Genomic DNA, 22,250 nt, shown 5'->3' with positions numbered 1-22,250 from the left:
AGGCTCCAATCCAGCTCAAATCATTTTAATGCAGCAATTATCCGGATGATTCAGGAGCATCCAAGAGATAGATGTAGGCATATATCGAATTAATCAATAGCCGCCTATGTCCCTGGGTCATCATTTCCACAAGCTCATCCCACCCGAAACACAGGCGCAATTAATAGCCAGTATACAGGACTCTCTCTCGCTCTCTCGTTGTTTCTCGGTAGAAGCGCACAGGAGATTATAGTTGAACCTAGAACTGTCAATCCCGCGCTCTAATGAGGAAGAGAGCCAGACAGACGTTCTCTCGACTCTGATTGGCCTTGATTCATATCATTAGATTACATTTTGTTCGCTCCTTAATGTGCATCCAACCTAAAGGAGACTCGGGTCTTGTAGGACTACTTGTGAAATAGAAAAACGGCGAAAAATAGCCTTCATCAATATGATGGGATGCAGTGTATTATCAATATAATTAAGACATAAGAAAGAGCCATACACCTGTGAGTGACCTCTGCGTCGAGATGCGTTGATGTGGCGCAGGCACAATCGGGAGATAGCCATGGTTCTGTCAAGCACATTCCATCTTCTGCTGAAAATCGAACATATTAAACAGGCAGCATACATACTGAACAAAAATATAAACGCGACGTGTAAAGTGTTGGTCCCATGATTTATGACCTGAAATAAATGATCCCAGACATTTTCCATACGCACAAAAAGCTTATTTCTCAAAAATGTTGTGCACAAATATGTTAACATACCTGTTAGTGAGCATTTCTCCTTTGCCAAGATAATCCATCCACCTGATAGGTGTGGCATATCAAGAAGCTGATTATATCACAGGTGCACCTTGTGCTGGGGACAATAAAAGGCCACTCAAAAATGTGCAGTTTTGTCACACAACACAATGCCACAGATGCCTCAAGTTGAGGGAGCGTGCTTGGCATGCTGACTGCAGGAATGTCCACCAGAGCTGTTGCCAGAGATTTGAATGTTATTTTTTCTACCATAAGCCAACGTCGTTTTAGAGAATTTGGCAGTACATCCAACCTGCCTCACAACCGCAGACCACGTGAATGGCGTCGTGTGAGAGAGCGGTTTGATGATGTCATTGGTGGTGGGGATATGGTTTGGGCAGGAATAAGCTACAGACAACGAACAAAATTGCATTTTATCGATGGCAATTTGAATGCACAGAGATACCATGACGAGATCCTGAGGCGCAATGGCGTGCCATTCATCCATCTCCATCACCTCATATGTTTCACCATGATAATGCACTGCCACATGCTGCAAGGATCTGAACAGAACTCCTTGAAGCTGAAAATGTCCCAGTTCTTCCATGGCCTGCATACTCACCAGGCATGTCACCCATTGAGCATATTTGAGATGCTCTGGATTGACGTTTAAGATAATGATAGCGTATGATAGCGTGTTCCAGTTCCCGCCAATATCCAGCAACTTCGCACAGCTACTGAAGAGGAATGGGACACCATTCCACAAGCCCTGATCAACTCCATGCGAAGGAGCTGTGTAGCACTGCATGAGGCAAATGGTGATCACACCAGACACTGACTGGTTTTCTGATCCACGCCCCTACCTTTTTTTAAAGGTCTCTGTTACCAATAGATGCATATCTGTATTCCCATTCATGTGAAATCCATAGATTAGGAACGAATGAATTTATTTAAATGTACTGATTTCCTTATATGAACGGAAACTCAGTAAAATCTTTGAAATTGTTGCATGTTGCCTTTATAGTTTTGTTCAGCATAAATAGCATCAAATAAATATTAGTCCACTAACAATCAGTTATTGTGTAGAATGGCAATGAAAAAGTAGACTAAATCTAGTCAATTGAAGTAGCCTGTACGTATGCAAATTCCCTGCACTAACTTTGTTATAGGCCTATAAATCATGCTCTTGGAATAAAGTCCCCTGAATTTGACCGGCTTTGAGAAATGTCTGAAAAATAGAAAAATATAAGCAAAAGCACTTTGATATTAATCGAATGTCTCTGAAGTAGAATAAATACTTGAAGTATCCTAAAATTAGGCCTTGTTACATCCTTCATATTGACACATGCATGTTCTACTGAAATAGATAATATTCCATGTAGACCTAATCCATTTAACAGAGCAAAGGTAGGCTATATTGACGTTTATCAAAATGTAGCCTAGTTGTTACTCGAGCAAGGAAGAGCGTTCTCATTGTGAATGGAAAAATAAAGATCCCACTTATATTTTTGTAGATACTCATATTTCTCCCCAAATTATGCCTTAACAATAGACTCGATGGGTTTTCTATTAATTCATTAATTTAGGCTATACGCTTGACAGGACACAACATAAAAACGTTATGTTAATAGCCCTGTACGATAAATGAAGAAATTCATCTAAGTCAAATCAGTCAAACGTAGGCCTATGCAAACTAAACTAACAATTAGGCCTATGAGAATACAATAATAACATAATATCTGTAGGCTACTGAAACGCACGTTCCTTGTTGATTTACAATTCCAAGAATATATCTTATTTTGACTTCCTCTATACCTTCATTGAGAGCCTTTATTATTTCCTCAATAAGAAAATCCTGAAAATATATACACGGAAACATACTATTTTCCTAATATAATTAGTGGTGCTATTTTTAAATTAGCAGACAGCAGCAAGTGAGCGCAACTTTTTTTTTATTCATGCGCTTTAGTCTCCTACCTTTGATAAGCAGCCAATGTTAAGACACACGTTACACATCACGCATCCAGCGAAAAACGTGCATGCGCAACATAGGCTATAAGCTATTCCACACAAAACATTCGAAAATTCCATAACATTTCATAACTATACCCTAAACATAAAGCTATGAGTGTGCCGGAAGGACAAACGTTTGACTTCTTTGAAACCTGTGAATGTTTTAAGTGCCTTAATCCCAATTAGGGGCGGCTGACACGCCGAACTGTTCATCTCGAGCCCTCCCTGAATACGTTTGCCTAGGAATGAACTTCACAAACAGAGCTCGTACTAAATGCGCTCGACGGCAGAGAAAATCGAATAGAGTGACAGTTTCATTCTGAGGCGGTCGAGTGAGAAAGGGTATGAATTTATAAGGTACACCGAAACAAATTCTCAATTCAAACAACTTTACACCCCATTATCCGGGTCTCCTCAACCGAGACAAGTGAGTTAAAGTCAGGGAAATTTGGTTCAAAACCCGGCGCTAACTTTGTTGAGGACTGAATACTGAAATGGGGCGGCCCTCTAAAAAGGGCGTTTAAAAATGAGAGCACGCATGATCAGCGTCGAATCAGTTGCCACTTATTTCGCCACTCTTTAATGCGATTTTGAATATTAGTCTGGGTTAAAATCCCAATCATGTCATCTGGTGAGACTCCCATACAAGCATAATTAGGCCTACTATTCAAACGAGTCAGTATGTCCCACCCGCATCCCCTATCTGCAAAGCAGCTGGTCCACCATTTGTGCAGCATGCATTTTCCAAGTTTTAGATGGCAAAGTAAATTTAAATAAAGCCTGTGGAATTTCCTAAAAGTGAAAAACATAATTATGGTAATATTATCATTAAAAGGCATAGGCTGTGTCTGAGGTGTGAAATTACGAAGGGAAATACGTTGCTCATTCTTTAAAGCATGCTCTTTATGAAAATGCACTTGTTCCCCAAGTGGACCTGGCTATAGTCCATGCCAGAGGTGTCCTGCCCATAGGGGCCACAGAAGCATGTGCCCCCTCAGATTTGTCCTGTTTAAACATTACACATAAATAAATAAATAAATAAATAAATATATGTCCATTGCATGTGTTTCTTGGCCAAAGCAAGTCTCTTCTTATTATTGGTGTCCTTTAGTAGTTGTTTCTTTGCAGCAATTCGGCCTGATTCCCATAGTCTCCTCTGAACAATTGATGTTGAGATGTGTCTGTTACTTGAACTCTGTGATGCATTTATTTGGGCTGCAATTTATGAGGCTGGTAACTCTGATGAAATTATCCTCTGCAGCAGAGGGAACTCTGGGTGTTCCTTTCCTGTGGCAGTGCTCACTAGAGCCAGTTTCATCGGAGTGCTTAATGGTTTTTGTGACTGAACTTGAAGAAACTTTCAACGTTCTTGAAATTTTTCCCATTGACTGACCTTCATGTCTTAAAGTAATGATGGACTGTTGTTTCTCTTTGCTTATTTGAGCTGTTCTTGCCATAATATGGACTTGGTCTTTTACCAAATAGGGCTATCTTCTGTATACCAACCCTACCTTGTCACAACACAACTGATTGGCTCAAACACATTAAGAAGGAAAGAAATTCCACTATTTAACTTATAACAAGGCACACATGTTAATTGAAATGCATTCCAGGTGACTTCCTCAGGAAGCTGGTTGAGAGAATGCCAAGAGTGTGCAAAGCTGTCATCAAGACAAAATGTGGCTACTTTGAAGAATCTGAAATATAAAATATATTTTGATTTGTTTAGCACTTTTTTGGTTGTACATGATTCCATATGTGTTATTTCATATGTTTGATGTCTTCAGTATTATTCTACAATGTAAAAAATAGTAAAATTAAAGAAAAACCCTGGAATGAGTAGGTGTGTCCAAACTTTTGACTGGTACTGTTTATATATATGTAATACTACTAGCCACCTTTTATGAAGTTGGCCGTAGCGAGCCCTGATAGTTTCCCAAGGTTGGTAGACTTTGGAAAAGTAACCAATTACTAAATGTTCTGAATAAAAAAGTTATTAATTGAAAGTTCATTGAAAGCTGTTAAATGAAAGCTGTGAAGCAGATTTCAATATTTTAGCCAAATTTGAGCAGAGATGCAGATAACCGTATTTCGTTTCTCAAGAGGTATGCTTAGATATGAAGAAGAATTAAGCATAATAATTATGGCTCTAGATTGCAGGAAAAATGTGTTTCAGGTGTTTGAAAAATGCAAAATTCGCCACTTCTTGGACGTGGCCTGAACCCCCTTCGAACCACCTCCCAGCTATCCTCACATACTTGAATTGTGCCCCCTCAGATTTGTGTGGTTCGTGACACCCCTGGTCCATGCTACACAAAAAAATGAAGGGAGGGAAAAGTATCAGAATGCCACCATATTTCACAAAATGTCATTATGTCAGTTAGCCGAACATGGGGCCAATAATGTGACACAGATGATGGTATGACGTATGAAACTGTGTCTTGTCTTTGCACTTTTGCCCACTTTCCAACTGTATCACATTGAAAATGCTATAGTAAACGCAATAAGCATCAAAGAGACAATCTAAATAAAGGTTAAATAACAAAATAGAACAATCATTGTGCGTAAAATGCAATGCTACCACCTCTACCCAACACATACATGGGAAAAAAAATGACCTACCAGGCTAAGTTTAAATGGAACAATGATTTGGTCATTTGAAAAGGCCCGAGCATAGTTTATGGTCTACTTATTTTTCCTGGGAGCCCGGTGGCACTGAAATGGTATTGTAACCGGTCCAGAAGAATGTGTGTTGAACCCTTGGCACCCTCGGGTAGTTAAGGAGCATGAATTGAGTTCCCTGGTGGGGCATTGGTCCCCGTAACCGCGCTGTTTTACACACTGGTTGTCCCTCTACATTCATGGCTCATTAAGGACCAACATGTTAAATCAAAACCCCACATTACAACGGGATTGTAAAATTGAAGTGCTGGCACTCTAATCTGGAAGACCCGGGCAAAGCGAAACAGGCCAACTCCTATAAAAACGTCTCCCTCTGCTCAAGTTCCAATTCTTCAATGGCCGTTATTTAAAATCATTAAAGAGATGCGAAGTTCGTTAAGAGAGTAAGTAAGGTTTTGTGGAATATTGTGATTGACTCCGCAATACTGTTCTCGAGTAAAGCTGAGACCATGTAATTAATGTGTCTTTTAAAAAGAGGAGGACAATACCGACGGTCAAGCTATTTAATTTCATTTAATTTTCCATCCCATTTGTTTCGAACACTGCTTTCACTTCTGACACCGAGCCTTTGACTGTTCACCGTGCTTCAGTGCGCGCATTGGAATGGGATTCACCCTTACTTTTCGAGGGTTTGCAAACAGAAAGGAAATGTCTCCCGTTCCCCCTCTGAGAATAATTAATTTCACTTTGAGAACTTCGACGTCGAGCCACAGGATGAGAATGAGAACCGGCCCGACTGGTGTGAGAGATTTGGAGGACGGATCCGTTATTCCCGGGTGGATGGGAACCAGTCACAAATGGCAACATTAATAAATAACCCTCCGCACAGCCGGACTTTGCATACGCCTATTGATGAAATTGTTCGCGTGTCGTTCACGCTCGTTGACTCGTGAAGCTGGGAGAAGAGAAGCCTTACAGAGTGGAGCAGTGGGATACCTTTACGTGGACTAGAGAGAGACCCCATCGCTGCCCCCCCTCAATTATGGCGCAGTGTCATCCCAGAGTCGCCAGGGCAGAGGTTGGCAGGTCATGTTCATGGCCTGAATTTATCGCCCACAGGTTGCTGTTCTCACTACCTCGCCCTCTGTTGAGACTTCCACGACAGATGATCAAGGGATCAATCGCAGTTTTAAAACCTGCGGTGAAAAAAGCGACTGAAGGGTTCTTTCGCTTTTTTCGAGATCACATAACTTGACTTCGTGAAATGAAGTAGGCCTAATAATGATAGCCTATACACTTTTCCATCGTCTATGGAATTTAGGCTGTACAAAATACTGAGTAGGCCTTTACTCAGCCTAGTGTACTACTATTTCTAATACAGGCAGGCCTATTGTAGCTTATAAGTAGAACTAGTGAAGTTTTCCCACGTAAAACACTGAAAGTTCATTCTGAGGATTTGAGCATCCAATAGTCAGTAATCTAATACAAATAGTAGCCTAACAAAAACACAGCATAAATGAAATGGTTTATTGCCTAATGTATTGATTCGTATTTGAATGTATCAATAAAAAGAAAACAAAATGGAATTTTATAACATATACATTATGATATAATAATGTATAATATAAAATATGCTCTTAAAATATCAGGGCTCACTTGAAAAAGAGATGCCAGTCTCAACGTCACTTCCCTGCTTAAATAAAGGATGAATAAAAAAAACTTAAATCATCCTAAAATAAGATTTATTTGAAATAAATAATTGGATGACATTTAAATGATCAAAACTCAAACCGTGGCAACTTAAACTCAAAGTTTTGAAGGTCTGTGTTGTGCCATGTCACAGCTGAATGAAAACGTCTAGATTGAATTCGTGACAAGAAAAACCACAAGTGTGAAATGATAAGATGGTGGTTATTTTGAAAGCTGTTGCTATTTTCCTGGTGGTTCTGGTACCTGCCCGATCTCAACCCGACACACGCCGGGAGTCAATAGAAGTTAACAAGTCTTCCAAGCATTCCTGCTCCTTTTGTTAAACTGGGGACACACAATGCAGCCAAACGGAGATAATAAAGAGCTTTGAAGTATATAAACCCAAAATAACGCAACCAAGTAGATTTAAAGTAGTGACTGATTTCCAAAAACTGGTTTGTAAAAGAACAATAAAAAGGGGAGAATTTATGGAGAAATTATACAGTGGATTTGTCAGTTAAAATATCGGAGCTGTCTGGGGTACAAAGCCACATGCTGAGGATTAATGGTAGCTCCAGACCTTTGATTCTGCACTCTTTTTTCTCTGCCCTTGACAAATTGGATTTTGGGGATGGGAAGGTCGCCTGGCCCATTGTCTCCTGACCGTTTTTGGAGCAATTCATTATGTGCAAGGGTGAGGGAAAGTCTCCATGTGACCATCTCAGCCGTTTTCTCCCCACAGCTGCCGAAAGAGCCAAACTCTCTCACACCGCGCGCATACTGCTCGCCCTTGCGCGTTAATGTGTCGAGGGGGTACCTTGCTGCTCCATTAGAAAAGCCGGATCACATACGCCACCGCATCACTTTGCGGGCGGAGATTGGCCTGTCCTCATCTCTGTGACTCCTTCTTGTCTCAATCAGTCACTGCGTGGTCTTCATGGTTCTCAAACCACTGCACGGAGAGCCAGCCATGCAAGCAACTCGGGCATCCACTATCAGTGTGTTTGCAGACTGCAGCATCCCGGCCGGCCTGCGGATAGGACCGGTGCCGGGCATCTTCAAACTAGGGAAATACGTTACTGATCGCAAAGAGGTCGTAACCAAGAGAAAGGTAAGCACAGTTTTTATTATGGCATTAAATATGATTTATTCCTAATTTTTTCTATCTTCAAAAATTCGTTTTTTTACAATTCTGCTTTTGTAGGATGATTTTTGCAGGCTTCCGAATTGAATTACAAACTAACGGAAGAAAAAATTGTCTACAGTGGCATTCTAATAAAGATGATCCTATTTGAATGACAAATCATTCCATTATAATCATTATCACTTTAAGGCCTATATTAATACTCATATTATTATTTATGTATAAGACTGATATGAATAATGGATGAATTTCGAAAACATTATTTTCTTTCTTAATGGCCTACATTTAATTATCAGGGCAGGTAAAGGAGACACAGTGATCTTTTTAAAAACATTTTGAACCAGACCTGTCAAAGTTCGTTGGGCTTTCGGTTATTAATTGGTTCGCGCTGTCAGGTTGGAAATAATTGAGTTATATTAGTGGGACGACATGTCACTCTGTGCCTTTACTTAACCGCCCTAATAGGGCGACCTGGGGTGCTATGTGAGATTTCATTTCCTCGTCCACTTTAAATTTCACAGGCTAGTAGGCAAGTTATTCAAATTAACCATTTAATTTTAATGCACTCCGGCCATGGAAAGATGCTAAGGCATAGACCGCAGCCTCGAGGTATAGAATAAGAATATGGATAAGAAATGCTCAAATATAGCCTATAGAAATGTATAGAACATCTAAAATAACATTCCTGCAACATATTGTTATTAATACAATATGGAACTACCAGAAATGGAGGCAATTTCTATTTTCATTTAATGTTTATTCATTAATTTAACATAATTTTTTTTATACAGGCTAATTGTTTATTGGTGAGTTTATGGTCCTTAACAAACCAATAGATAAGTACCCTACATTATAACTGCATTATAAATATAGGAATAGGCCTACACCCTGCTGTCGTCGTTCGTGATTGATGCGGCTAAATGCATCGCCCTGGGCTTCATGTGATGCATCAGGTGCAATCTCCGTGTCAAATGTCACGCTTCAATCTTTAATTTGCTTGAACAGTTTAGAAACCCTTTGACACTTCTCAAATTCGTTTCCCATATCAACTCAATTATGTGTCATTCTCCCTGGTAAATTATCACCGCTGGTTAACATAGCGGATAAAGACGCATTAAACGCATTGGCACACCTCAAGGTAGGCTATAGCCTATCATTTAGCCATTGGGCATAATAACAACAAACAATTCATTCACTATTTAATAAACCAATATTTCTAAAACTAAAGCCTTGACTGTGCTAAGCCTATACGAAAAGAAACAAAGCTTTTTTTTTTCTCTCCAATTGCAGTCAAGAGTGACGTCACAATATCAAATATGAAACTCTGTTTATGATTTATTCATAAACTATTATAAACTGCGGCTGCCGGCCTTTTAGCGAGCTGTGATTTTATCGAATGTTAGGCCTTAGTAGCATCATTTCTAAGGTTGAACCATCCATGTTGGTGTATCTAGATTCGGCTGCTGAGGGGGGAAATCGTGGATGAATCAGGTTGCCCTGTGCCAGACTGGATTGGGTGTATCCGGGCGGCCAGAAACAGTCAAGAACAGAACTTGGAGGCTGTCTCAGATCTACCTGGTGGGCAGGTCAGTACTGTGCTTTATTTGAAAATTCACAAAGCTCAAGTCGTTTGATAAAAAAATATTTAAAAAACTCAAGCTCAAACAGTTAGTTGCATGTATCTAACGTTGCTCTTTTACGTTAGATTTTCTATCGTGTGCTGACGGAGATCCCAGCAGGCGAGGAGCTGAGTGTGTGGTACTCCAACACTCTGGCTCAGTGGTACGACATCCCTACCACTGCCACTCCAACACACGACGAGAAAGGTAGGTAAGAACACTGTAGAATGACCCTGTAATGTAACCATACAGAACGATGAAAGAAGTAGCCCAAAATACATCATGGATATTTGTTTTGCCGGCTAGTTCAACACGCTTATGCATGATCGAAATCCACATGTATCATTATTTTTTTTTTATTTAACCAGGCAAGTCAGTTAGGAACAAATTCTTATTTACAATGACGGCCTAGGAACAATGGGCTAACTGACTTGTTCAGGGGCAGAACGACAGATTTTTACCTTGTCAGCTCGGGGGATTCCATCTAGCAACCTTTCGGTTACTGGCCCAACGCTCTAACAACTGTGCTATTGTCCAAACAAACGTTTTAATAGAAATGGATTAGACTACAGTATAGACCTGATGATGCTGCTTACTGGCATTGACATTTTGTGAGTTCCACCATTGCACAGTTAAGTGACTGTCCAAACCTTGGCGTCCAGCTATTATAATCAATTTCGGTGGAAAGGTTGTAGGCCTATATTTTCACGGTTGACAAATGTGCATCCCCAGGGCATACATTTCGATTCCGGGTTAATTTGATGGTTTTATTTACATGAAAAAGTTAAATGGTCTTGTTAACTAAATAGGCTTGATAGAATTTCATTGTAAACAATTCAATAATAACATTTAAATGTGTAAAACAGCCAGCAACAGGCCTAACCACCACCTACTAAGCTTAGTTGTGCTCGTGTAATAAACAGAAAATAACAATAATAATAATAATAACTTTCCCCCCAAAAAAATATTATCTGGATATTCAAACAGTGGCGTCGATGCCATGGGCTTGTAGGCTTGTCGAATTATAGCCTAATCATATGGTCACCAGCAAAATATTCCGGTTTTAATCAGATTACACCTAACGGATACCGCCTACTCAGCAAAATCCGATAACTGTGTTTAGATTAAATTATAATGCCTAGTCTAAATTCTTTCACAGATTTGCGATTTCATTCTGTATTATGTGTCATGTTTTGTGTGAACCCCAGGAAGAGTACCTGCTGCTTTTGCAACAGATAATGGGGATCCTAATAAAATACCAAATACCAATACCGATCTACATTAAAAAGTTAAAATGTACTCTTAGAAAAAAAAGGTTTTGGATAGAACGAAAAAGGGTTTCATGGTTGCTGCATATATGGCACCCTTAAAGGATTCTATATAGAACCTTTAGGGGTGCCATATATGAAGCAAGCAATAGAACCCTATTTGGATCTATCAATAATATTTTTTTCTAAGAGTAATTACTCTGTCTGAGATGAATTGGGCATGATAAATGGAGGGCCTGACAATCATTTTCAAGATATAGCCTACCAAAATTATATTCGACTGTTACACTAATTACAGTGACAGGCACATGGAATAAACCCGCAATTTAAAAGCAGGGATAGGCGTGTTTTAACAATCATCAAAGCAGACGATAGTAATTCATAGGGGGACAGAGGTTAACAAATGTCATCGCCTCATTAATATTCATGTACTCAAAAGCAAATGAATTCAAAAAAAGGTGCTTTACGGTAAATTAGCTTGCTACATACGGTATTGTTGCCTAATGAATGCTAACTTTTATGCGGGATGTTTATTGCCCTGATTTGTGGCGAAGCACTTTCTGCTGCTCTCCGTCCAATACACCGGGGCGCTCCTTGACATACGCGTCCTATTATTTGGCGTTAACAGATGGGCCAGCCTTATTGTCTATGGCGATTTGCGATTTCAAGCAACAGCTGCTGTCACTTCTACGGGAAAGAGCACAGAGAAAGTCCCCCTATTCAACGTATTGGTTTCGGAGCGACAGATTGGACGGGGCGTTTGCTCTTTTGATGGCGATGATAAACAACAGCCCTATAAGGATTACAAAATCATTACATCTATATAATTGACCTCCCATTGTTCAACTTGTGTCATTGCTCACGTTTGATGAGGTGGATAGGGTTAATATACTCTGTCGCCTATTCAAAACATGAATCCCATTGGAAACGAGTAGATTCATCTCAAGGGATTTACCCAAAACATTTAAATAAGAAACGGTAAAGATGTGCGTGCATGTGGCACAAAATAACAGTACCGTTTGAGGTTACTCTAATAGGCCACTGGGAGCATCTGCAGATGGCACATCAGTCATAAAGCACCCGATAATAGGCTTCTACACTCACAAAGCAATAGATAGAAATGTGTAGTAACACAAATGTTCAAGATTGAAAGTGCTTTATTGACAGAAGAGGGGAGATTCAGGAGTATGGAGACCCATCGATATTAACTCATGTCTCTCTGCTTCTCTACAGGTGAAGAACGCTACATTTGCTGGTACTGCTGGAGAATATTTAAATATCCCAACACACTCAAGGCCCACGTCCATTTCCACTGCGCTCTGAGCAACGGGCGGAGCTTTGTGAACAGCGAGCAGGCCAGGAGCACAGACAGCTTCAGCAGGTCACCCAAATCCGGGGACATTCCCTACACCTCCGCCTCGCCCAGGAACGGCCACAACACCTCCATCTCAGACTCTGTCAGACGGACTGTGTCGTCCTCACCTTTCCTCAACAAAGTTGGCGTATCAAAGAAACCCAGCTCTGAGGAGCAGGACAGAGCACTTGACATGAGCGTTACCTCGGCCAGAAACCACGGACATCTCATGGGCCTTGGCGCAACGTCTTCAATGTTGAGCAACATGGGGTTCCACCCAGGCGTGCGCTCTGCATTCAAGCCCATGGGCCAATCCAAGGTCCCCACGGCTGACGTCTACAAAGAGGAAACTAATGGGAAGCATAATGGACTAGGCTTCAGCAAACTCCTGGGGAACATGAAATCAACGCGAGCCTTGAATGAACCTTTGACCGGAAGCCATCCCTCCAAGTGCGTCCATCCATTAGATTCTACATCTCCCGTGGTCCCGTGCGCAAACGCCATCAGGGGTTTTCCGTTAATACCTAATTTTGAGGAGACATCGGCTTTCAAGCACGTGGAGAGCCGAATGCACTCTGGACTGTCCCCCTCGCGCTACTCTCAGATGTCCTCTGGATTCCATTTTGAGAGGTTTTCTCTGCCTCAGTTTGATGGCGTCAAGCCATATAATGGAGATTGCAATATCCCCCTCATGCCATTCACCGTGTACAATGGCGAGCTGCTTTATAGTTCACCATACTACCCACTGAAATTCCATTTTAGCAATCTCCTAAAATACCCGGAGACAATGTCCTACTTTGGCGCACCTGCACTCAACCAAGACCTGAGTTCAATAACCAACATTGACAGGGAGATAGCAATGCACACTCAACAGTTGTCTGAAATAGCCGTTGAAAAGAACCGAACCAGGCTCGACTCCTTGCCCACTGCTAACACAGGCTCAGGGAAGCCCAAAAAGGGACACTTATGTCTTTACTGTGGTAAACTGTACTCTCGAAAATACGGACTCAAGATTCACATGAGAACTCACACAGGGTACAAACCATTGAAGTGCAAAGTTTGTTTTCGGCCCTTCGGTGACCCCAGCAACCTGAATAAGCACATCCGTCTCCACGCGGAGGGGAACACCCCGTACAGGTGCGAGTTCTGTGGCAAGGTGCTGGTGCGCCGGAGGGATTTGGAGCGTCATGTCAAATCAAGGCACCCTGGACAAACAATAAAAAAAGCTGAGGACAAAACCGAGGGCATATTCGAGGATCAAGAGCAAAAGAGCGACAATGACAGCGACGTTGACGTATGCTTCACCGATGATCAGAGCGACCAAGAATCCAGTAAAATAGATGATTAATTGAGATTTTGACACGTATAGGGCTATGGCAAAAACGGATCAATGTTTTGTGAAATGGTTACAGGTTACCTGTACATATTTCTGTGTAATTTATGATTTCCCCAAGGAGCGAAAGTTATTTATGTATGTTTTAAAGCTATTGAAAATGTAATTGTTTAAAAAATAATAATAATCAGATTAGGACTAGACAATTTTCAAATGACAGCTTTTGCTTTTACAACAATGTCCTATTTGTTTCAGATGGAACAAAGTATAGGCAGTATGATTTCAGAATTGTATAATATCACAGCTGATGATAATGAATTTATTTTTGTATATGCTAATTGGTGGCCAATATGTTCCCCAAATAGAGGTCTGCTGCACTGTAAAACACTTACTGCTATTTTTTTTCATTCATTTCAATTACAATTACTTAAATGTTGCACTTTCTTGCGAGGGCATTTAATTGTTTTTAGGGCAAAGTTGAAAAGGCTCAGCAAATATTTATAGCAGTTAGTAACAATCCATTATTTAAGGATCTTGTTTATAGTAAAAAAAATAACATCTGATTTAAACAGCATCATGTACAAATGTAAAAATATGATATTTCACTGTTCAGTGAAAAAGTGTTGTACGGTTGTTCATAAGTGATATTGTATATTGACAATATTTTCCTCTTGTTCATTGAGTTGTTCCTTTTTAATAAATGTAATTTAAAACTTTGAAATTGTTTGTCACTTGCTTGATTCAAATATATAGTCAATGCACAGAAAAAAATTCCCCTCACTTTTAACTGCCATGGTTAGTGCACCAATGAATAATTCGATATTCCACTTTTAGCCTACATTGTAGACAGGGTTATCAGGATGTAGTCTCTATATTTCCCGTGCAGTTAAAGATAAGATTATTTCAGTTTGAAGACGTTTTTCAAATGCGGTGTCTGAATTCCTCTGAGGACGCTATCGCACCCGGACAAAACGCTTGACTGTGCGCATTACAGTAAACACGCAATATATCTCACCACTGTCGAGCATGGTGTAGCCATTAAGAAGAATGATTGATTAGTCGACGAGGGTTGGGGCGTTTAAAAAGTATGCCTACCGGGTTCTTACCCGGTAGGCATACAATATTACATTTGACTAAAGAGGTTATATATATTATATCATCATCATCATCAAAATGGTCTACAACCAATTGTCTGATCCAACAAGTAAGAGATTCAACAAAATCCAGGTAAATTGAAAACAAACAAAAACGTGGGGTCTGCAACAAGTAGGCTTCGAAATACTAGATACATTTTATTTAAAAAAAATAATAATAATCGGAATTTCATTTAGAAAATAAATAAACATGGTCCGTTTCCAACACATTCGTGAATTTCATACGAATTTGTGCTGAAATGCCTGGCTGGAAATGAAATCAACCTCAATCTTGATAGAGAGCTAAACCTTCGACAACATATACTAGTCACGAAATAAAGTCACATTCTCCTGATAGAGATAACGAACAGTTTTAACCGTGCAGTGAAAATGCTTCCTTCCTACATTGTGCGTAAAAGTGCAGTTTCAGGAAGGTGTCTTGTTCCGTGGAAAGAGCAGATATAATCTTAAAATAACAGCAGGTCAGATTTATGGCCTGTCGTAAAAATAACATTTAAAAGGGCAAAATACGTTTATTTGGGTAAAAGGTGAGATCCAGAAAAGGGGTAGAACAAAAATATCGATGCATTTGAGACTCAGATAGTTCTAAAACAGTATAAAGTGAATAACACCCATTTAAAAAATCAATTAAAAAAACAGCGGTTTTCCCAGTTTGAAACAAAAGTTTTTAACGACTCCCGTTGTCTACTTTTTCCTTTGCGAAAGGGCTTTGGGTCTCGTTTCCCAGTTGCGTTGTAACTTAAGCATTATGATGATCGTACCAGATACATAACTATTTCCAGACAACTTTTAAGCGCGTTTCCCAAACAACCATGCAGAGAGAACGTTTGCCAATCGCGTCGCTAGACCATGTGTTGATACTGATAGAATCGAAAGAAAAGCAGCGCTGTTCTCAGATCAGCTTTCTCCATTAAAACCTTATAATTATTCCACAATACTGACGACGGATCAGTTCCTAGAGAGATATTACCACCTATGGCTGGCCTACTGGTGCTCTTCCATGCCGTCCCTAGGATGGGTGCGTCACTTGAGTGGGTTGAGTCACTGACGTGGTCCTCCTGTCTGGGTTGGCGTCCCCCTCCTTGGGTTGTGCAGTGGCGGAGATCTTTGTGGGCTATACTCGGCCTTGTCTCAGGATGGTAAGTTGGTGGTTGAAAATATCTGTGCTTTGGCAAAGTGGGTGGGGTTATATCCTGCCTGTTTGGCCCTGTCCGGGGGTATCATCGGATGGGGCCACAGTGTCTCCTGACCCCTCCTGTCTCAGCCTCCAGTATTTATGCTATAGTAGTTTATGTGTCAGGGGCTAGGGTCAGTCTGTTATATCTGGAGTACTTCTCCTGTCTTATCCGGTGTCCTATGTGAATTTAAGTATGCTCTCTCTAATTCTCTCTTTCTCTTTTTCTCTCTTTCGGAGGACCTGAGCCCTAGGACCGTGCCTCAGCACTACCTGGCATGATGACTCCTTGCTGTCCCCAGTCCACCTGGTCGTGCTGACCTGTTGCACCCTCGACAACCACTGTGATTACTATTATTTGACCATGCTGGTCGTTTTTTGAACATTTGAACATCTTGGCCATGTCCTGTTATAATCTCCACTTGGCACAGGCAGACGAGGACTGCCCCCCCCCCCCCCCCCCCATAGCCTGGTTCCTCTCTAGGTTTCTTCCTAGGTTTTGGCCTTTCTAGGGAGTTTTTCCTAGCCACCGTGCTTCTACACCTGCATTGCTTGCTGTTTGGGGTTTTAGGCTGGGTTTCTGTACAGCACTTTGAGATATCAGCTGATGTAAGAAGGGTTATATAAATACATTTGATTTGATATGGCTGCAAATAGGCTATTGAGGCGGCTTATCATTATGTCATATCTGGTGTAGGCCTAATTCTCCTGTCTCATCTGGTGTCCTGTGTTATCTTATGCATGCTCCCTCTAAATCTCCCTCTCTCTCTCCCCTCCCAGAGGTCCATGCTTTAGGACTACCTGGCCTGATGACTGCTGGCAGTGCTAGAAGGTGTTCCTGCATGTGAACATTCCTGCATCTACAGGAATGTATGCTTCTATTGGCAATTTTTTAAGCTAGGACAGGTGGAGGCACTCCAGTACAGTAGGTGGTGTTAATGCACAATCGTGTTGGATGCCAGCCGATGATAAACCCCACAGAAGAAGGGGCGGTGGCAATAATGGTAGCTAGCTAGCTGTACACCGGTAGACAGTGTCCTTCGTCCCTGCCTGTCGGCACTGTTTTCCCGCAGTTCTGTTAACGACGGCAAGGGCAGGTGTTCGGCAGGAGAGAGCGAAGGACACTGTGCTAGCTTATTCAGCTAGTCCGGTACACAGTAGGCGACACTGTGTGCTAGCTAACTAGCATGTTAGCTAGACAGGGTGTCCCTAACCATCAAGCTAGCTAGTTAGCTAACACACAATTTCACCCCAGCCTCCCGCCTGCTGTGCAAGTGTCGGTAACGATGTCGGTAACAACTCTAGCTAGACAGCTAGCGCATGGTGTCGCTCCAGCCTCCCACTTGCTGTGTTAGCGGGAGGCGGGGGCGACCTGAAGACAGTGTCCTTTTCCCCCGCCTGTCGGTCACTGTTTTCCCGCAGTTCTTTTAACATGGTGTGGGCAGGTGTTCGGCAGGCGGGAGAGAAGGACACTGTCTACCTGTGTCGCTCCCGCTAGCTAGCATTCATGCAGGAACCAATGGGGTGATCGAGGTGGGGCATTCATGCAGGAACCAATGGGACGCTCGAGGGGGGGTGTTCCTGCAGATGCGGGAATGCCTACATGCAGGAACGCCTTGAATTGCGGGCTGCAGTTGCACACTATTGGGTTGTGCTGCTGTTCCAGTTTCTGTGGTTCTGCCTGCGGTTATGAAACCCTGACCTGTTCACCGGTCGTGCTACCCTGTCCCGGACTTGCTGTTTGCCCCCCCCCCCACTCTCTCTCGTTCAACTGCTGTCTCGATCCTCTAAAGACTCGGCTATGAAAAGCCAACTGACATTTACTCCTGAGGAGCTGACCTGTTGCACCCACTATAACCATTGTGATTATTTTTGACCCTGCTGGTCATCTATGAACATTTGAACATCTTGAAGAACAATCTCTCTTTAAAGGCCATGTACTCTTATAATCTCCACCAGGCACAGCCAGAAGAGGACTGGCCACCCCTCAGAGCCTGGTTCCTCTCTAGGTTTCTTCCAAGGTTCCAGCCTTTCTAGGGAGTTTTTCCTAGCCGCCGTGCTTCTACATCAGGGTTGTTTGCTCTCTGAGGTTTTAGGCCCGGTTTCTGTATGAGCACTTTGTGTCAACAACTGATTTAAAAAGGGCTCTATAAATACATTTGATTGACTGATTGATTGGTTATGCCTACCCAATAATAATGTATTGAATCACAGATCGGGCACATCATTGCACACGTTGTCACACATTCTGAAACACATTGAGGCCAAAAATTTGACAGTAACCTAGTCACAAAATAGAACTCAATTGATTGAACATGAAATTGATTTCAATATGATTGAAATAGCCTATATAGGCCCATGTAGCCTATGTATATTTGAATGCAGTCATCTTGGTTTTTATTTGAAGCATCATTTTATCCTTCATTTGTTAATACAATTGCAAATACTTTGGCAACTTTGTATTTGTAGGCCTCGTGAACTTCGTTCTGAAGTTATTGGCAGTCACAGTCAGACAGATAGAAATCAAATCAAATCAAATCAAATTTTATTAGTCACATACACATGGTTAGCAGATGTTAATGCGAGTGTAGCGAAATGCTTGTGCTTCTAGTTCCGACAATGCAGTAATAACCAACAGTAATCTAACCTAACAATTCCACACTACTACCTTACACACACACACAAGTGTAAAGGGATAAAGAATATGTACATAAAGATATATGAATGAGTGGTGGTACAGAACGGCATGGCAGATGCAGTAGATGGTATAGAGTACGGTATATACATATGAGATGAGTACTGTAGGGTATGCAAACATAAAGTGGCATAGTTTAAAGTGGCTAGTGGTACATGTATTGCATAAAGATGGCAAGATGCAGTAGATGATATAGAGTACAGTATATATACATATGAGATGGGTAATGTAGGGTATGTAAACATTGTATTAAGTGGCATTGCTTAAAGTGGCTAGTGGTACATTTTTACATAATTTCCATCAATTCCCATTTTTAAAGTGGCTGGAGTTGAGTCAGTATGTTGGCAGCGGCCGCTAAATGTTAGTGGTGGCTGTTTAACAGTCTGATGGCCTTGAGATAGAAGCTGTTTTTCAGTCTCTCGGTCCCTGCTTTGATGCACCTGTACTGACCTCGCCTTCTGGATGATAGCGGGGTGAACAGGCAGTGGCTTGGGTGGTTGTTGTCCTTGATGATCTTTATGGCCTTCCTGTGACATCGGGTGGTGTAGGTGTCCTGGAGGGCAGGTAGTTTGCCCCTGGTGATGCGTTCTGCAGACCTCACTACCCTCTGGAGAGCCTTACGGTTGTGGGCGGAGCAGTTGCCGTACCAGGCGGTGATACAGCCCGACAGGATGCTCTCGATTGTGCATCTGTAGAAGTTTGTGAGTGCTTTTGGTGACAAGCCGAATTTCTTCAGCCTCCTGAGGTTAAACATAAAGATGTTTAGGCTATGTTTAGCAGAGATCTTCTGTGAATAAAGTGAAGCAGAAGGGCCAAAAAGCATCTAATGATTTACCTTTGCTGCTCTACGCAGGTAGGCTATCTGTCTGACTGACTGCCGATAACTTCAGAACGAAGTTGACAACAGATGCAAACTTGCCGAAGTACTTGCAATGATGGACCCAATTTGTGATCTAGTGCGTTATTATTGGGTATGCATAGTAAGCCGCCTCAATATTTGCAGCCATAGGTGGTAATATCTCTTTAGGAGCTGATCCGTTGTGACTATTGCTGAATAATTATAATGCTAAGGTACGATACGAGTGAAGGCTGATCCGAGAGTGGCATTGCTTTTCTTTTGATCCCATCAGTATCGACACATGGTCTAACGACGTACTTTGCAAACGTTATCTCTACATGCTTGTTTGGGAAACACTATTAAAAAGCTGGCTCGTAAATAACGACGCTACTGGCACGATTATCGTAATGCTTATGCTACATCACAACTGGGAAATGAGGCCCCGAGCTATACCGAAGCCGATTATGCCGAGGCTCTCTGGGGATTCCGTTTGCTCGTGATGGATGACGTTTGACCGCCGATTGAGTGCGAGCCTGTGGGAAGAAGCGACTGGATACGAAGTACATTACGACTGCTCAGATATCAGGGGCCCTCTCCTGAAGATAGGCACCACAATAATTGAATAGGGCCACAATAATTGTACAGGGCTTCGTTTCACAGAGCCTTCGTAGCTGGTGAGGAATTCTGAAGCCTTTGGGGCTTTCAGTTCCGAAAAACGGTTCATTACTCTGAGCTTTTAACACAATGCAAATTAGTGATATCGTCTGGTTAGCAATGAAAAGCAGGGTTTGATGTTCATATAGAAGTTTATTGCACACTATAGCATATCTCCGTGGCGCAGTGGTTCGTCGCCTATTATCAGTTAGCTACTGTTACAGGTTTGTACTTTCCATCATGCTTCCCTTTTTTGAAGTGAATACCGTTTTTTTTTTGCTGTCAGAAATTATGAATCTATGACATTATTTAGGATAGAAGCTTATACTTCACTAAATAAAACAAATTGTTTGACAACAATGGGCAGAAAGTGTGGTGTCACTATTTTCGAAACAAAATGCCCTCGCCAGGATTCGTCCCCATTCCCTGTGGTCTGAGAGTGTTCTTGTCCCTGTCCCCAACTCTACCTGCTAAGCTACCAATCAGGTGACACTATTGTACATGAACAAATTCTAAGTACATTGTAAATACGGTGTCAAGTAGAGGTCAGCATTTGAAAGCAGCTTAGAACTGAAGAAGCACCAGAATCATGGCGAAATCAGTGGGCTCTCACATTTTACAACACGCGGTTTGAAAAAACCATGCGATCGAACAAAGCTTCAGATGTCATTGATCACGTGATAATGTTACTTTGAAACGCCCTGGCTTTCCCTGTTGGAGAGTTTGTCCCACCTCAATTAAGGTCTTTTAAATAACAAACAATGGGACATGTAAGGGCTCTGTGCAAAGGAAAGAAAAGATGTGCCAAGCGTGGATGGGAGCATGTTTATGGTGAATGTGGGAACAATGTCAAGGTTAAATGTTGTAATTGTGGGGGGAACACAGTGCAGCATTTGGTGGATGCCAGGTGCAGAAAGAGGCCCAAAGATATAAAATCATTCATATCGTCTCTTATGCAGAGGCTACAAGGCAGATTGGTGGAGATAATACGGTTACTCCTGGAATAAGTTGACCTACTGTAGGAAATGTTGCTTATGTTGGTCCAGACACGGATACGAGACCTGCTCAGAAATCTTGCTCTCACAAATGTGTCGTTTCAAAGGACATCTTAATAGTTAATCAGATTTACTTTATAGCCTTCATTGGAAAGGTTTCCAATCTGACTGCGTTTGTGGAAGGAAGAACTGCCAAGTTGAAGATTATTGTGGAAGCAACAACATCGTTTTTAGGAATAACATATGCTACTGTTGCCATGGTTGTTGATATGTCGACTCCTAATAATACTAATGATGGAATGCCTTAGTACGATGATAATTAGAGTTATGGTTTTTGTTATCCTTCAGTGGAACGCCAGAAGCCTTATTGCTAACGGTCAGGAGTTGAAGAAATACGTAATAGATTTAGAGATCAAGCCTGATGTGATATGTGTTCAAGAAACATGGCTTAGACCACATCTTGATTGTATTGTTCCTGGTTATTGTTCAATCAGATCTGATAGGTCAACTGGACAGGGTGGTGGTTGTGCTGCGTTCATAAGGGAAGGTCTTGCATATCGTAATACACCTGTCCCATCTGAATATCAATGTGTGATGGTGGAAATCTACAGGGCAGGTAGGAAAATTAAGTTACAACATTTTTACAAGCCTTGCCGTCAACTATCTGTAGCGATATTTGATGAAATATCAGAGGAATTGGGCTCTTGAGAGATATTATTATGGGAGACATTAATGCACGTAGTAGTTTATGGGGAAGCACACATACAGATGCCAATGGTACAATTGTGGAAGATATGATGGAAACAAGAGCGTTAGTATTTCTTAACAATGGATGTTTTACAAGAGGTGATGTTGTTAGAGGGGTTACATCCTGCCTGGACCTCACACGGGCTTCTAACTCTATTGTATCTATGTGTGAATGGAATGAATGATTCTACTGTTGGAAGTGATCATTTCTAGATTTTGTGTGCCC

General features: G+C 41.5%; 1 protein-coding gene across 1 annotated transcript; it reads left to right on the top strand.

Moving 5' to 3' along the window:
• Positions 1-7,813: 7,813 nt before the first annotated feature.
• prdm13 (PR domain containing 13) lies at positions 7,814-14,488 on the top strand. Its single transcript, XM_071383931.1, has 4 exons — positions 7,814-8,160; positions 9,648-9,779; positions 9,899-10,019; positions 12,314-14,488. The coding sequence occupies exons 1-4, from the start codon at positions 7,987-7,989 to the stop codon at positions 13,780-13,782; spliced, it is 1,896 nt and encodes a 631-aa protein (XP_071240032.1). The 5' UTR covers positions 7,814-7,986; the 3' UTR covers positions 13,783-14,488.
• The last annotated feature ends 7,762 nt before the right edge of the window (positions 14,489-22,250 follow it).

This window comes from Salvelinus alpinus, chromosome 35 (assembly GCF_045679555.1).
Source record: "Salvelinus alpinus chromosome 35, SLU_Salpinus.1, whole genome shotgun sequence".
Lineage (NCBI taxonomy): Eukaryota > Metazoa > Chordata > Actinopteri > Salmoniformes > Salmonidae > Salvelinus > Salvelinus alpinus.
The sequence above is the reverse complement of the archived record's forward strand: the minus strand, read 5'-3'. Positions and strand labels throughout refer to the sequence as shown.

Bases quoted from the DNA above. Each gene is read 5' to 3' on its own strand.
- prdm13 (XM_071383931.1), top strand. From the start codon at position 7,987: ATGGTTCTCAAACCACTGCACGGAGAGCCAGCCATGCAAGCAACTCGG. The intron at 8,161-9,647 runs GTAAGCACAGTT...TGGTGTATCTAG, and splicing joins AGGTCGTAACCAAGAGAAAG to ATTCGGCTGCTGAGGGGGGA. The intron at 9,780-9,898 runs GTCAGTACTGTG...CTTTTACGTTAG, and splicing joins CAGATCTACCTGGTGGGCAG to ATTTTCTATCGTGTGCTGAC.